This window comes from Antechinus flavipes, chromosome 4 (assembly GCF_016432865.1).
Source record: "Antechinus flavipes isolate AdamAnt ecotype Samford, QLD, Australia chromosome 4, AdamAnt_v2, whole genome shotgun sequence".
NCBI classification, from domain to species: domain Eukaryota; kingdom Metazoa; phylum Chordata; class Mammalia; order Dasyuromorphia; family Dasyuridae; genus Antechinus; species Antechinus flavipes.
This window is the reverse complement of record NC_067401.1, coordinates 253,612,856-253,630,041: the sequence shown is the minus strand read 5'-3', so window position 1 is coordinate 253,630,041 and position 17,186 is coordinate 253,612,856. Positions and strand designations below refer to the sequence as shown.

The following is a 17,186-nucleotide window of genomic DNA, read 5'->3' as shown; positions in this document are numbered from 1 at the left end:
CATCCAGATGTGTTGAAGTCATAAACAGGCTGATGAGGCACTAATAGTCCTATTTCCTATTAATGGACAGAAAGTTTTCAGATGAGTCCTGGGAATATTGACCCAGATTGGGAAAAGTTCTGGACATCATTGTACTTTACTTTAGCAATGACATATTAGATGCATAATCCTATGAGCTTGAATTGGAATATGTTTTTGGAACTGATTTTTGGAAGCATCTAAAATTTTAAAAACCCCTGAGTTTTCAAGTATAAGAAACCTGTTTGGATTTCAATAGACCACAGATCAAATCACTGAATCATAGATTTAAAGCTACAAGAGATCTAGAGGTCATCAGGCCTTATACTTTCATTTTATAGATAAAGAAAATGAGATTCAGAAAGATTATTTGAATTTCCCAAGGTGACACAGGGTCTGAGGCAGGATTTGAAACAAGATCCAGCTGGCTCCAAATCCTGTGCTTGGCTCACTATGCCACGCCTATCAACTGATAGCTTTTAGACTTTGATTGTGTTTTGCAGCAAATATATCGCTTTTTATTATAGTTAGTTGCTACCATCACTCAACTGTTTCTTATTTCCTGAAAGTGGAATTTCACTTTTAGTGAAAGGATATAAATTACATGTTAATATAAAATTTAGGCATCAGGCCTGTCTTCAAACACCAGTTGTCAAAGAGCTCCATTGTTTCTGTAAGACCTTTTCTTGATAGGGAAACAAGGTTTTTCCTCTTCATCCTCCAAAAAGGACAAAGTATGAAGTCTCTCTTGTTTCACCAGCAGATGGTAGTGCTATACTGGCAATTGACCTTTTGGTCTTGGACAACTAATTATAGCACATTTTCTAGCTGCTTGCAACTCAGTAATACTGTTTGTTTCCTTCATCACTTAGCCCTTTTAAGCTGTATTGCTGTCTTTGTAATTTGTAAACTTATTTCATTTGAGAGAAATATGAAACTAGATTTCCTTCATTCCTAAGTTACTTAAATGCTTTCATATGAATGGGTACTCCCAATTATGGAATAGGTTGCATATTCCTCTTCTGTGCCTAATGTTATTAAATTTTGCAACATTATCTCTTCTATCTGGAACAATTCATTCACTTTGTAAGAAGTTCCAGGAAAAAAGGAGAGACATAAACCAAATTGCTGCATTCTGCTGGTCTGGGTGGAGAAGGGGGGAAGAGAGAGAAGGTTATTTCTCTAGAGAATTTAAATAAAAGTTGTGTCTTATCCTTTGTTCTATTGCTGATGACTGAGAAACTGAAATTAAGAAAATGAACTGTGTTAAGATAACCTTGTAAGTGACCTGGAAAAAAGAATACAAATCATGGAAATTTTCATCAGAATTGATTCTTGCTTCTGAGAAAGAGAATGCTCTCTAGGAGCCAACAGTTCCATCATGGCATAGGATGAATGTAATGATACTTTTTCTTATTGTCAGTAAATAATATTCTAGAGCAACCCAAAGCTTCTTTTGAATTCTATGGAGCTGAATTGAACTGGATTTTTGTTTTTGTTATTTAACTAAATCACTTTAGAAATGAAACAGATCTGTTGTTTTGATCATACTAATTTAGGTCCAGGTTGGCTGCATTAATACCTGGAGGAGGGGAGGGAAAAGGAGAATAGAAACACTCTGGCCCTATGGCACCTGAGGACCTGAATATTTGCAAAATATGTGATGTGGGCCAAATGGGACATGTTGCACAGAGCAATCTAATGTTCTGCCCTGATTAAGCCACATTTAGAGTCTATATTGTAGGAAGGACATTGATAAATTAAAGAGCATCCAAAGAAAGGCAACTTAATAAGATTGTTCTAATGGCTGTTTACTCTGGAGAAGAGAAAATTTAGTGGGGAGGGGCTTCTCATTTAGTGTGGGGAAAGAAGAGAGATATCTTTCAAGGATTGTTATGTAGAAAAGTGTTTCTACATATTCTACCTTGCCCCTGAGAGCAATACCACTAGTAATGGGTGGAATTTGCATAGGGACAAATTTAATCTTGATGTCAGAAAGAACTTCCTAATAGTTTGAACTAATTCAAATGTGTAATGTAAAGGCCTAACACCTGTGGCTCCTGATAGTCCTGAGTGCTTCTGAACCAGATTGGAAAATATTTAAAAAAAAGAATAAAAATACAATAGACCATAGATAATGTTAGTGAGTGATTTTATAAGTCAATATTCCAGGTCCAAAGCACTGGCTCTGGAATAAGGAGAACCTGAGTTCAAATCTGGCCTCAGACATTTAATAATTATGTCACTTAACCCTGCCAATAATATTCAATTGTTTTTCCAGTCATGTCTGAGTCTTTATGACCCAATTTGGAATTTTCTTGGCAAGCATATTGGAGCAGTTTGTTATTTCCTTCTCCAGCTCATTTTATAAATCAGGAATTGAGGCAAACAGGGTTAAGTGACTTGCCTAGGGTATCAGTGAATATCTGAGGTCAGATTTGAACTCATGAAGATGAATCTTCCTGATTTTGAGCCCAATTGCTGTATGCACTGCACCACCTAGCTGCCCCTAAACATAACCTTATTTTATCTTTATGAACTATTTAGTGGCTTCCATTTCTCTTTGGTTTTGACACTACTGGTATAATGGGCTGCCTTGGGAAGGTTCCCATTTCCAGAAGATGTTTAGAAGGCTGAATTACTATTTGTTGGAGATTGTTGTTCAGGTAGAGGTTGGACAAGATGGTATCTGAAATGCTATGTTTCTGTCTTAAGCTTTTTTTTGTTAGACTCTTTCTACAAAATAAAATAGTGACATCTTACTTAGAATAACCTGTGGAGTAAATACTTAAATAGTACCTTGCAAAGTTCTTTGACATTTTTAGAGACATGAAACATTTTTGTTGTTTTATTTTGTTTTATTTGTTGTTCTGGTTGATTAAAAAAAACATTATTTGCAAAATTTATTTTTGATGGTAGGGATCCAGTACTGCTTTCTGATCAGATCTAGAACTATTAAGAACCTTAGAATCTATGACTCAGAGATAATCCAATTTTGTTTTGTTTTTTTGTCCCTGCTCCCTCTAGCAGTTTGCTTCTCAAAATCATGTCCTTAAGTAGTTAAAGGAAGTGCTAAATTTCAAGACAGCTTAAGTGAAAACAGATACAATTTTTTTTTCTTCATTTAAGTTTATGGATCCATTGACATCCTTAGGAAAAAGAACCCCTGATCCAATCTAAGCCTTTTATTTTAAGATAATAGGCTCCGAGCCTAAGTAATTTGTATAGAGTCACAGAGAGAATGGGGCAGTAAGGTGGCAGCAACGGAGTACAGGACCTAGAGTCAGGAAGACTTATCCTCTTCAATACAAAAATAGCATCAGACACTTACTAGTTGTGTCACCCTGGATAAATCACTTAACCCTGTCTGTCTCAATTTATTCATCTGTAAAATGAGCTGAAGGAGGAAATTCTGGTATCTCTGCCAAGAAAAGCCCAAATGGGGTTACAAAGAATAGAACATAACTGAAATGACCTAACAGCAACAACAAAACATACAGAGAATAAATGGCAGAGAGCCAGTCTTTGAACTCTAGTCCTGTGGCTCATCCCTCCGAGTTCATCATACTTTCCACTGCACCACCTGGCTGCTAACATGTATGTCCTCAAGCCAGGATGATTTGCTCTTTCTTTTCCTTCCCTCAGGACTGATTTCCACTTTGAGCCAAAGCCTGCAAGCCCTGAAGTGTTATGTGTTCTATTGCCAGTCCTGTGGTGAAATCATCATAAAAGAAAGGTAAGGAGCACATTTAGTAGTGTTTGGTGAGGGCTGGGCGTATTGGGGGTTGCTGATTTGCTCTGTGGTGCCTCAGATCTTCCCATGGTTCTCCTTTTGGGTTACCATTGTGACAGCTTTAACAAGAGTGTGCTGGCGGGGTCCAATTTAAACAGCACCAATCAGGAGCTCTTTCCCACAGTCACAGCTGAGTGATCAAATGTTTCTCTTGTGATGAACTGGAGAAATGGTATTGACTTTTGTGGTTATTACAGACCCTCAGAGCAGAGGATCTGCCCAGAACCACTAAGTAGCATCTCTCTCAGTCTCTAAAGATACAACAGCTCTTCTTTATGTACCTGGCATTATTGAGGAAGTGTGGTGCTCCACAGAAATGGATTTTCCAGACAGATGGCTAGAAAATTATTCACTTCCTTGCCACCTTAAACAAAGCCTGCTTGAGAGACAGCATGATGTGTTAGAAATAGCACTAGATTTGGAATTGAGAGATCTGCATTTCAGTCCCAAAGCCCCGTATTCACTAATTATGACCCTGAGTAAATCACTTTGTCTCCATTTCTTCATCCAGATTATAACCATATAACCAGATCTCTTGTATTACCCACTTCATAAGATTCTTTTTGAGGGAAGTGCCGAAAAGTAAGCTGCTATTAAACTTACTTAAACTTTCCTGGATGATTTTGGATCACCATTGTGACCATTGGTATTTTTTGAAGTTAAATTAATTTTTTTTCCACTAACAAGCATTTTTTTCCCTTTCATCTTCTCTCCCTATCTCATTTGGAAAAACAAAAACAAAAATATTACTCCTTGGGACAAATATTTAGAATGAAGCAGAGTAAATCCTTTAATTGACTACATCCAATGATGTATATAACTCATTGCCATTTCAAGTCTCTCACCTCTATTTAGGAGGTTGGTTATTGTGCTTCATCTTCATACCTTTGGAATCATGATTGGTCATTGGATTTTTCAAGGTTCTTAATGACTTTGAAAGTTGTTTGCTTTTTGATATTTTCGTAATTGTATAAATAATTGAAAGCTGGAAAGACCGGTGGGAACTGATGCAGTATGAAGTGAGCGTGATTATTGTTCTTTCACAATTGAACCCTGCTTTTCTTCTAATAAATGGACCCAAATGGTCATAGTTTTTGACTAGTTCTTCCCCCTAAAGAACTGTAGTGGTGTCTGTTTTTCTCTACTATCTTCTAAATTACTGCTTCTAATCTTATATTCAAACATTTTGTTAAAATTCTGTCTAAAGTTAATAGGCTATGAATGAGATTCTAAGAATGAAGTTCACAATGTCAATAAATTTGTTCTATTTATTTTGTATTTTTTCTCTTATTTCCTGATCTTGGCTTTCTTACTTCTTGATTCTGTAGGTTAGATCACCAATAAAGGACTTCAGAGTAATTGAAGTGATATTATTTTGTTATCCATCAAATGGATAGTTGACAAAGTTGGGTTGAGAAGTGGGGTTTAATAAAATCTGTGTAGAGTGAAAGCACTCTAGGTGCAAATTCAATTCAACCAACATTTATTAAGTATCTACTATTGCGAACCTTTGTACTTTGCATAGATGATCCAAGAACTCCAGAAAAAATGAAACCATTTCTGCCCTCAAGGGGTTGATATTCTTGATGTTCTTTCATTTTGGGGTGTAGTGGCAGTAGATTTATGTACACAGGTGAATAAACATAAGAATTTAAGAGTAGTAATAGCTGGAGGATATCAGAAATGGTCTTTTTTTGGAGGTAGCACCTGAGCTGAACCTTTATTTCTGAAAGGTTGAGTCTTTAATTCTGAGGGAATATGGGGGGCGGGGAGGGGGAAGGAAGAGTTTGGAGAAGAATGCATATTGGCAAGTGATAGAAAGTGATTGATTATCTCAAATGTTTTGACTAGTTATGTTTAATTTGGTTTTGTGACTGTCTGGTCTGTGACCATTATGATAAACCTCCTTGGGATTTTGGTTCCCATATCTGTGAAAATGTGTGAGAATGAGGGCTTCCCTTTTCTCACTGTAAATTTTGTTATAGTCTTGTGTGTTAACCAAAGGCTGAAAGTTTCCTTTCTCAGGTTGAGTTCATTAAACATTCTTCTCTATGGAGCTTATCTAACTTTCTCATACCTGCTGTCAGGTTCAATGGCATCTTATCTAAATGCAATTGATAACACTGATGGCAATTATAGGACATTTTGTCTCAGGCTTTTCCATTGCTTGCAGATGTGTTTGATGGTAAAAGAATGGTGAAGATAACATTTTGTTACTAAATCCGAATCTCCTGCTCCCATTTTGATTCTTTAGGAATCTCATATGATTGTAGCTCTAGAAGTGGAAGGGACCTTAAAGGCCATCTAAGTGCAATTTCCTCATTTTACACATAAGGCAACTGAAGCCCAGAGAAGTTAAGTTTAAAGGTACACAATTGCTAAAAGTGGCACAGCAGGGATTTGAACCCAAATCCAATACATGTTGATTCACAAGTTTTACTTTTATTGATCTTCTAGAATGATCTAGTACTAGTTAGACTTAGGAAAAAATCTTCTTAGCTAGGGAACAGAAGTAGGGAGAAGTCTGTATAGGACTTTTCTTTCTTACACAAGTTCTTTATATGACTTAGTTAAAATACAAAGTGAAAAGAAATTAATTTCTTTGGAGTAGGTTATTTTCTGGCCTGGTGTTTCCCAAACTTTTCTTGTTTAGGGCTGGCCTTATTCCTGATTTCTTTCATGTTTGTATGACTTAAAAATTAATCATCTGTCTCTCACTTTTTGTTTCCCTCTCTCATCTGTTTTTCTCTCCTTATTTCTCATTTTTCCCTCCTTCCCTTTCATCTCCTTTCCCCTTCCTTTCTTTCCCCTCCCTCTCTCTTTTCTCTTCCCTCTCTTTCTTCTTCTCACTCTCCCTTCTTTCACTCCTCTCTGTGCCTTTGTCTCTCTCTCTCTCTTTACCTCCTTTTGTTTTTGCCTCTCCTAAGAGGTAAACAGCATGGTTTATTTAGGTCTGCTCACTTAGGCAAGGCCTACCTGCTTAAGTTGCACCTGCTGTATTGAGCTTCTGCTGACTGTTGTTACAGAGGTCGTTGTCATTAAGTACTGGCAGTAATTAGTTTGTGTTCAGATGGATGCCTCTAAGGCTTTGCACTATCACCCCGTAGTTCCTTTTCCCCCCATTACAAATGCTTTGCCCAAGATATGTGGATTTGTGTACTGACTATATTAAATAACCCGTTGGCTTTCTACTTAAGCTTCCTGCCCCAGGGAGAGGGAAAGGCCGCTGTAGGAGAGGAAAACCCAGCATCTGTGCTTATTTAAAAGGGCTTTCAAAGGAAATTTGCTTATGGCAGCCACACAGTAAGGACTGTGTTTTAGCCAGACAGGTGCCATAGACTTATTTGGTTCTCTTTGCTGGGAACTACTGCCCTAAACCTTGCTTATTTTGCACCCCATCGATTGGGAACTTGTTCTAATTTGAACAAATCCAGATTAATGGCTAAGTTTTTTTTTTTTTTTTCACTACAAAGGAAAAAGAGTCTTGCTAAGTAAATTGTGTAATTAAAATTGCAGGAAGCAATGTTTAACCTACTTTGAAAGCCACCTGTTTTCAAGCCTTTGGCAGGCACTTACATGTAATATTGCCAATTACATGCATTCATCTTTGAGTGCTATAATAATAGCTTAAATTTATATATCACTTTAAAGTTTGTAAAATTCTTTACATATGTTATCCCATTTGTTCCTCAAAACAACCCTGGAAGGTAGAAGCTATTATTATTTCCATACAGATGACAAAACCAGCTCAGAGAATTAAGTGACCAGGACAGCTAGTATAAGACTGAATATGAACCCGGGTCATCTTGATTTCAAATAGAACTCACTAGCTACTATGCAATACTGCTGATCTATATTCAGGGTATTCTATTAGAGTCTGTGTGAGTTTGGGATGCAGAGGAATATAGAATAAGAGCATTACAGATTAGAAAGGATCAAGAAGCTTGGGTTTTACTAATTGTGTGTGCTTAGATCTTTCACTTAATTTCTTCATTAGTAAAATCAAGTCAATAATTTTACCTTACAGAATTGTTGTAAGGATCAAATGAGATTTTATATATATATATATATAAAGTATGTTGAAAACTATGGGTTCCTTGTCTAGAAAATGAGAAGGCTGGATTAGGTGAACTCTGAGATTTATTTCAATTCCAAAGCTCTGGTCCTGAGCCCTCTACAAAGGGCTAAGTAGTTATATTTTTATTGCAGTAATTATTTTAAGATGTTGTTCCCTAGCCCCTAAAGTACTTAGTCTATTCAACTTTAGAACTTCTATGGTAGAGCTTCGGAAGTATTTTTATTGCTGAGCATCTTAGGCCATCTTGCCATCTTCTCTCCCTGCTCCCTCTCCTATTTCCTTTTTGGATTGTGTAATCAAATCTAAACTACTTTTGCCTCCGGAAAGGGCATATCAATTGGCTGCTCTATGAATCAATTTACTATCTGTTTCATTCCTTGATTTAAACTTTCTGTGTTATCTTACTCAATTAGAACATAAGCCTCTTACATCTTTCACTTTCTTTCTGAATTGGAGAGGTATGTGTCCATGAGTGTGGAATATAATATATAGGATCAGGGTTTTTAAAAATATGTATTGGTCATTTTGCTGTTTTTTTTTTTTTCCTTTTTTCTTCATCCTTGTTTTCTTTAAAAAAAATTTTCTCAATTATAAAGGAACAGCTCTCAATGGGGGGAAGGCTAAAGGAAGGATTTAGGGGATATTCAAAACAAAATATATCATTAAAATTTTCTTTTTTTCTTTTCTTTTTTTTTCCCCCTGAGGCAATTGGGGTTAAGTGACTTGCCCAGGGTCACACAGCTAGGACGTGTTAAGTGTCTGAGATAAGATTTAAATTTAGGTCCTGCTGATTTAAGGACTGGTGCTCTATCCACTGTGCCACCTGGCTGCCCCTAAACATTTCTTTCTTTTCTTTTCTTTTCTTTTTTAATAGCTTTTTATTTACAAATATATGCATAGGTAATTTTTCAGCATTGACAGTTGCAAATCCTTTTGTTCCAACTTTTTCCCTCCTTCCCTCCACCCCTTCCTCCAGATGGCAGGTTAACCAATACCTGTTAAATATTTATGTTAAATACTATATATATATATACATACACACACATGTCCAAACAGTTATTTTGCTGTATAAAAAGAATCGGACTTTGAAATAGTATACAATTAGCCTGTGAAGGAAATCAAAAACGCAGGCGGACAAAAATAGAGGGATTGGGAATTCTATGTAGTGGTTCATAGTCATCTCCCAGAGTTCTTTCCCTGGGTGTAGCTGGTTCAGTTCATTACTGCTCTATTGAAACTGATTTGATTCATCTCATTGTTGAAGAGGGCCAAGTCCATCAGAATTGATCATCATATAGTATTATTGTTGAAGTATATAATGATCTCCTGGTTCTGCTCATTTCACTCAGCATCAGTTGATGTAAGTCTCTCCAGGCCGTTCTGAAATCATCCTGTTGGTCATTTCTTACAGAACAATAATAACATATTATTCCATATCCATGGAATAATTCCATAACATTCATATACCACAATTTACCCAACCATTCTGCAATTGACCACTCAGTTTCCAGTTTCTGGCCACTACAAAGAGGGCTGCCACGAACATTCTTGCATATATAGGTCCCTTTCCCTTTTAAAAAATCTCTTTGGGATATAAGCCTAGTAGTAACACTGCTGGGTCAAGGGTATGCACAGTTTGATAGCTTTTTGAGCATAGTTCCAAATTATTCTCCAGAATGATTGGATGTATTCACAATTCCACCAACAATGAAACATTTATTTCTTTAAAAAAAGACTGTAAGCTTCTTCAGGACAGTCCTGCTCTACTTTTTACATTTGTATTCCCAGAATTAACAGAGTGCCTGTCACATAGGAAGAACTTAATAGATACTTTTTGTTCATTAATTGCCTTTATCTTTATGGAACCATATAGCAAGTTACTTAACCTTTGTAAGTTAACCTCAGTTAATTTAAATAATTTAAGAAAATTACAGTTTATTAATTGACTCAATTTATTAACTAACTTAAATTGAGAAAGCCACAGTCTCTTAATTTGTAAAATGAAGGATATGCTTGGCGACTTTTCAAGTAGCTTCTAGCTCTAAATCTGTCAATAATGCCCTATTATAATAGAGTAGATAATATTGATGAGAACAATTGTAATAGAAGACAGACTTTGAAAATGCAATGAGGGGAGAGCTAGGATGAGATGAGCTCTGAGGTCCCCTCCAACACTGAGAGATTCTGTGATTCTGTAAGAAACCAAAGGCATAAGATTATTTCAGGCAATAACAGCTCACATTTATAGAGTATAGCTAGTAAATTGCTTCATTTTTAATACTTTCTATGATCCTCACAAAGGTAGACCAAGTGCTCTAATTACTTTCGTTTTATAAATATATAGATAAAGAAACTGAGGCTTAGAGAGGTTACTTGGAAGTAGTAATTGTTGTTGAGTCATGTTTGACTCTTTGTGATCCCATTTGGGATTTTCTTGGCAAAGATACGAGAGTGGGCTTTGTCATTTCCTTCTCCAGCTCATTTTACAGGTGAGGAAACTGAAGCAAACTTTCCCAGGATCACACAGCTAGTAAGTGTCTGAGACCAGATTTGAATTCAGAAAGATGAATCCTCCTGCTCTATACACTGTGCCACCTAGCTAGTTCATATTGTGCTACATATACAAGGTGTCCCAAAACTCTTAGGATAGTAAATGTTTATAGCTTAAAGCTACACTAGGAATTTTGGGACACCTTATATCTTTTTACATATGATTCTTATGAAAACCCTGTGAAATTGCTTTAATTTTATAGATTTTTAAACTGAGGTACAGAATGACCTGTCCAGATTTATATAACCAATAAAGATCAGAGATGGAATTTGAATTTAGCACTTTCCAAATTGGAAGATTATTTATCTTTTTAGTATAGCACACTGCTCAGAGCCAGTATAATTTCCTTAATTTTTTTAAATTAAGGGTTTTTTAAATGAACTTGGACAGGTTCTTCCAAAATTAAACAGAATTATGTAAGTTTTGTTCTCTTTTGTTGTTCTTGAGACCATAATAAAGCCTGGAAATGAGTAACTTTTCTTTTTTTTAATTTAATTTTTTTATTAAAGCATTTTAGTTTGAAAACATATGCATAGATAATTTTCAACATTTACCCTTGCAAAACCTTGTATTCCAGATTTTTTTCCCTCCTCTAGATGGCAAGAAATCCTATATATGTTAAACATGTGCAGTTCTTTTATAAATATTTCCACAAAGTGGATATCTTCGACAAAGAGAAGATCTAATTCAGTTCCAATCAATCAATGATGGACAGAAGCAGTTACACCCAGAGAAGGAACACTGGGAAATGAGTGTAAACTGTTTGCATTTTTTTTTCTTCCCAGGTTATTTTTACCTTCTGAATCTAATTCTCCCTGTGCAACAAGAGAACTGTTTGATTTTGCACACATATATTGTATCTAGGATATACAATAACATAATTAACATGTATGTATAAGACTGCTTGCCATCTAGGGGAGGAGGTGGAGGGAGGGAAGGGAAAATTCGGGACAGAAGTGAATACAAGGGATAATGTTGTAAAAAATTACCCAGGCATGGGTTCTGTTAATAAAAAGTTATAATAAAAAAAATATTTCCACAATTATCATGCTGCATAAGAAACAGATCAAAAAGGAAAAAAATGAGAAAGAAAACAAAATACAAGCAAACAACAAGTACAAAAATGAAAATACTCTGTTGTGATCCACACTAGTCCCCACAGTCCTATCTGTGGGTACAGATGGCTCTCTTTATCACAAGACCATTGGAAATGGCTTGAATCACCTCACTGTTGAAAAAATCCATGTCCATCAGAGTTGATCATAGTAAAATCTTGTTGCTGTGTATAATGTACAAGGTTCTAATGACAATCTTCTCTAAGAGCTTAGTTTAATGTTATTCAATATGGATGCTTTTACTTTAGGGGCAACTAGTGGTGCAGTGGATAGAGTGTGTCACCAAAGTTCAGATTCTTCTCAGAGCATCTAATTGAGGAATAAAAACTAGTTGTGTAACCTTGGGAAAATTAGTTAATTTCCTTTGCCTCATTTTCCTCATCTGTAAAATGAATTGGAGAAGGAAATGGCAAACCATTGTAATATATTAGCCAAGAAAACCCTAAATGAGGTTTTGAATAATTGGACATAACTGAAAAAAAAAAGATATTACTTTTAAGATGTTATTGTATGGTGAGGAGTCTCAGCCTCAGGAAACATATTTGTACAGTTGAAAATGACTGAGTTTGTAATTGGGAGATCTATCACATTAGATTAAACCACAGACTCAGTGGCCTTTTGGGGATTTAGTACATAAGCAGCAAGTAACTCTCCTTCCTGTGAACAATCTCCTTTCAGAGATTCAAAAACATTAGGACTAGGCAGGCATTTTTGCTCTAATTGGATCTTTCAGAAATAAATTCAAGAACAGTTTAAACTATCTTAGTTGACTAAATGGACCTTCTAATTCTGTACCTTTTGTCAGCAGTGCTTTATTGTCTGAGGCCTTTTGAATGAGCATGTTCTCCTGAGTTCTTTGGAGAGCTCCCTAACCACTTTGAGTATACCTGGCAGTTCTTGGGATCAAGCCAGTTTCTCAAAGGGGCATCATAATTCTAGAAAGAAACAAGTAGAACACGCTTTTATAGAAATGTAGTAGATAGGGCAGCTAGGTGGCGCAGTGGATAGAGCACCAGCCCTGAAGTCAGGAGGACCTGAATTCAAGTCTGGACTCAAACACTTAGCACTGCCTAGCTGTGTGACCCTGGACAAGTCACTTAATTCCAATTGCCTCAGCAAAAAAAGGAAAGGAAAAAAAGAGGAATATCTAGGGAAGTGATTGGCCAGTTTGGCAGCTGAGCTATTGTTATAGGCTTAAAATAACCATATCACTTGAAGCTCTGCCTTTCCCCCCAGCCTTATTAATTAATTATTAAATCCAAGGAGACTCAACTACTTCAGTGTAAGCCAGGATTTCATTGGTAACTAACATACCTAAATCTTGGTGAAATTGTTCTGGTGTTTCTCCCTTCATGTTCCAAACGTTTATTGAGCAGTTACTAGGTGCCAAACATGATTATAAGCACTTTACAAATATTATCTCATTTAATTCTCACAATGATCCTCTGAAACACGTGCACCATTTTTAAGATTGAAGAAATTGAGGCAAGCAGAGACTAAGGGGGATTGGTCACACAGCTGGGAAATGTCTGAGATTGGCTTTGGTTTAAAATGCAAAGCTTTTTTTAACGGATGTTGTGCCTTATCATTTTGATGACATCAGCTAGATTTGTACTCTGCTTAAGAACTGGATATCATTTTTAAAATTGGAAATATAGGCCCTGCTCAGTGTGAAGAAGTCCTCTTTCTTTACTAATATGTTTGTGTTTATTCTCTTTATGTTTATTATTCTACGTATGCTTATGTGTGTTCCTGTTGTCTTCCTGTTAGAATGTAAGGTTCTTGTGACTGTGTTTTATTCTTTGAATTCTTAATACGTAACAATGCCTATCGCATAGTAGGGCTCAATAAATCCTTGTTGATTGATTGAAATATTATTTAATCCTCAATAATACTGAAGTTATTCATTCCTATCACATTTTCATTAATTAAAAACATTTTAACCCAACTGAAAATTGTTAAGTAATTTAAAAATACATTTGAAATTCAACTATATTTTTGGTTATAGGATACTAAGATGAGTCCATTCATTTCAGGTTTTCACCTAAAAACCACCTAGATGAATAGTTTTCTGTTTTCTTTTTTTAAAGCTCTCCAGGGAAGTAAAGTCAATAACTAAATGGAAACATAAAAAATTAAGTTTTTCAAGGTTTACACACACACACACACACACACACACACACACACACATGCAGGCATGTTATATATACTTTAAAAATAATTTTTATCTTTTATTTTTATATCATCTATATTTCTCATTGTATTCTTCCCTTCACCTCCTTAAGAAAAACAAGAAGAAAAAGATTCAGAGTAAGAACCAGCATAAAAACCCCCCCAACAACTTTGGAGTCAATTTTGAGTCTTCCTTTTTCTTCACCCTCTTTCCTATAAGGAAGGGGAGTAAACATCGGTTTTAACACCTACTGTGTGCCATGGACTTCGCTAAGCTCTTTACAGTTATTTTTTCATTTGATTTTCACAACTCTATTTAAATGGGTGTTATTATCTTTATTTTTACAGTAGAGGAAACTGGCAAGTTGGGGTTGAGTGACATGTCTAGGGTCACATGATTAGGAGGTATTTGAGACTACATTTGAATTCAGGTCTTTCTGAATCCAGGCTCAGTGCTCTATCCATTGTACCAGCTGGCTCCATCTATAGCCAATCATTAGTCAAATCTTGTTAAATTTAACTTCATAAGCCTTCCTGTAGCCATTTCCTTGTCTGTACTCACACTGCTATCATCTTAGTGGAGATCCTTTCTGGAACTATTATAATAATTTTCTAGTTGATTTTCCAGCCTCCAGTCTCTCTCCTTTTCAATCCATTTTCTATCCACCTCTCAAAATGATATTTGTAAGGCAGGGATTTAACCACATCGCTTCCCTGCAGAAAAGCCTGCAGTAGCTTCTTGTTGCCCTTAAGATAAAATATGAACTCCTTAACCTAGTGTTTAAGGCTTTCCAGCATTTAGACTCAGCTTTTACCTTACTTCTCTTCGAATATTTTGTCATCCTGCCAAATAGGACTACTGATTATTTACAAAATATAATATGATGGTTTTTGTTTGTTTTTGCCATGGCATGAGTACCTAATTAAGTTATATCTCTTGATTGGAAAACATTCTCATCTTTGATTTTCAGAATTTTTAATTTCCTTTCATCCTTGGCTCATCTGTCACTTCTTCCATGAATCCTTTCTCAGTCCCTAGGTATTAGTGTTCTTTCCCCAAAATTTGCTTTCACATTGTTTGATTCTTCCCTTGCCACCTTCACACAGGGGACCTGTGTACATATTGAATTTTCTACTGGAATATTGTTCTTCTTTTTTTATCCCCAGGATCAGCACATAGTAGGGACTCAATACATTTTTCTTGTGATTTGAATGGAAGTACTTATCTCCTCTTTTGTGTTATAAACCATTTAAAGGCTGTACCCATTCTTCAGCACTTGCCCTTTAAGTATATATGTTATTGTTTATGATTACTTCTCTCAGTTAACAAGTATTTAATTTGATGGATGTCATTTCCTTTCCCTTTTGTTTGTTAGTGGAAGATGTATGTTGTTCAATTAGTTTTCTTGGCAAGATTATTAGTATCATGTTCTAAATAGTGTGGACTTCAAAGCTTCATCCCTTCCTCCCATTCATCTTTCTTTTATTCCTGTGTTTCATTCCTCCAAATGCCCATAGCATGTAGCTTCTAGAGGAGGTACTAATTTGTTATTGAAATTTAGGTTACCATAGTATTCCACTGGCCAAATGTTAAACCCCTCAGGAATTACTTTTGGGAAAAGGAAGTCAAAGTGAACCTCAGATCCCTTTCTGAAGCAGTATTGGTTCCCAGTGATAAGCCACAAGTCCAGAGCACTGAAAATGAAACATGTCATCCACCTATTGCTGAGACTTATGATACAGAATAATACATATGTTTTTGGACATGACTAATAGGGGAATTTGTTTTGTTGGACTATCTGTTTTTGTTCTGAGGATTTTCTTTTTATTAATTTGGGGGGAGGGAACAGTAGAAGGGATGTAGCCCTCAATCCTGTGTGTATTTAGAAAAATAATTAAAAAAATAGATATAATGAAAATTATGAAAACATGTGTTTTCTTTTTTTAAATTTATTTTTATTCTCAACTTAATCACTAAATTATTTCTTTAAAAATAGAAGACCAGAAAAAGAGGCTTGTACCTGGCAATAGACTACTTGTAAGAAGAGAAATTTTAATATGACAGATCTCCAGGGTGGGTGGGGGAGTGGGGGAAAGAAACAGCCTTAGGTGCTGCCTGAAAAAGAGGATTAATGCAGAAAGCAAGTTTAAAAAAACAAAGTGAGGTAGATCTAGCTCTTCCGTTTTTTTTTCATTGTTTTAGTTATATAAATGCTGATGCCCCCCGTTGAGATGTTGGAGGTGGTGGGGAAATTCAACATTTTTCTCTTTTAACTAGGAAGCTCCTCAGAGTTCTCCCTCTGCCAAGTGGAAACTGGAATGCCTTAGTTGAAGATTGGTGTTGCCACCCAGATCCCTTTGCTAATAAGCCTCTTCATCCTGGAGGGAACGACTGTTTTATTGGAGATACTCACTTTCTGGTGAATTTAAAAAGTGACTCATGTATGCCAGGACCTGAAATAACCCAAGTGGAGACTCAGCACCCTTCAGAGAGCCATTTGGAATCGGTAAACTCTTGTCTCAAAATTAAATGCTAATTTAGATGTTGCCTTTGACTCTGGCTTCTCCAACCTTTCTTAATTCAAGGCTTGTTAGGGAAATCATCCTATTAAGTGAACTCCTTTATTTTCAGCTGCCTTTGTGTTTTTAGGCTATATTTAAGTGCTACAGAATCCATATATGGTCTTTAAAAGCTAAAACTGCTTTGGAGGTAGGAGGAAGAGGAAGAGATGGTGAAAGCAAATGAAATCACTCTTATTGGATAGACATGGACTGGAGTATTCTTTGTGACCCTGCTGATGTGAATTATGGTTTGGGGTTTGTCACCAAATGATGGCAGGTACCAACAGTTGGGGTTCAGTCATGTAAAGAATTCATAATGGCCAGTCTCTTTGACAAAAGATATATTTATTTAGGGAATAGGTTACAGATAAAATGAAGGGATACAATAGACATTGGGAAGGGTAAAAATAAAGTAGGAGTGGGAGAGCATATGAAAGACAACTTCCTCAGTGGAACTCACAATTACTCAGTAGAAAGGGAGCATCCCATGAGATTGGGATATGGCCTTAGCTGGTAAGCTAAATCTTGAAAGGGACTTAGCACCCTAAAAGAGTTAGCTGTTTCTTCTTTGTTTGTAAGGAAAACAAATGGGGTTGGGAAGCAGAGTGAATTTAGGGGAGATACCACATGGTATGGGGGAAAGAGGAGGAGGACCCCAATTGTAATGCCAATAGAAGTGGGCTAAGTTCCTGAAAGGATTTAGCAAAAAACCAGGAGCAAGAAGAAAAATTTGTAGGAAAAGTTAGAGAGACTAGAGCTTCATGTTACTTATTTGCTAATTTTATGGCTTACAAGTAGATTTGAGAGGTGGTTTATTCATTATTGTCTTAGTAACTTGGTTGTCACTGACTAGATTATAACTATATTTTTATATTCTTAAGGCCAGGAGACTTTAGA

The 17,186-nt window shown here is 36.1% G+C and overlaps 1 protein-coding gene across 1 annotated transcript in view; it reads left to right on the top strand.

Moving 5' to 3' along the window:
• The window catches only part of UBE3D (ubiquitin protein ligase E3D), a 211,719-nt gene that overhangs the window by 18,308 nt on the left and 176,225 nt on the right, over positions 1–17,186 (top strand). Inside the window, exons 3-4 of the mRNA XM_051997325.1 lie at positions 3,664–3,754; positions 16,006–16,234. Coding sequence (XP_051853285.1) covers positions 3,664–3,754; positions 16,006–16,234 — 320 coding nt within the window. The remainder of the gene's footprint in view (positions 1–3,663; positions 3,755–16,005; positions 16,235–17,186) is intronic.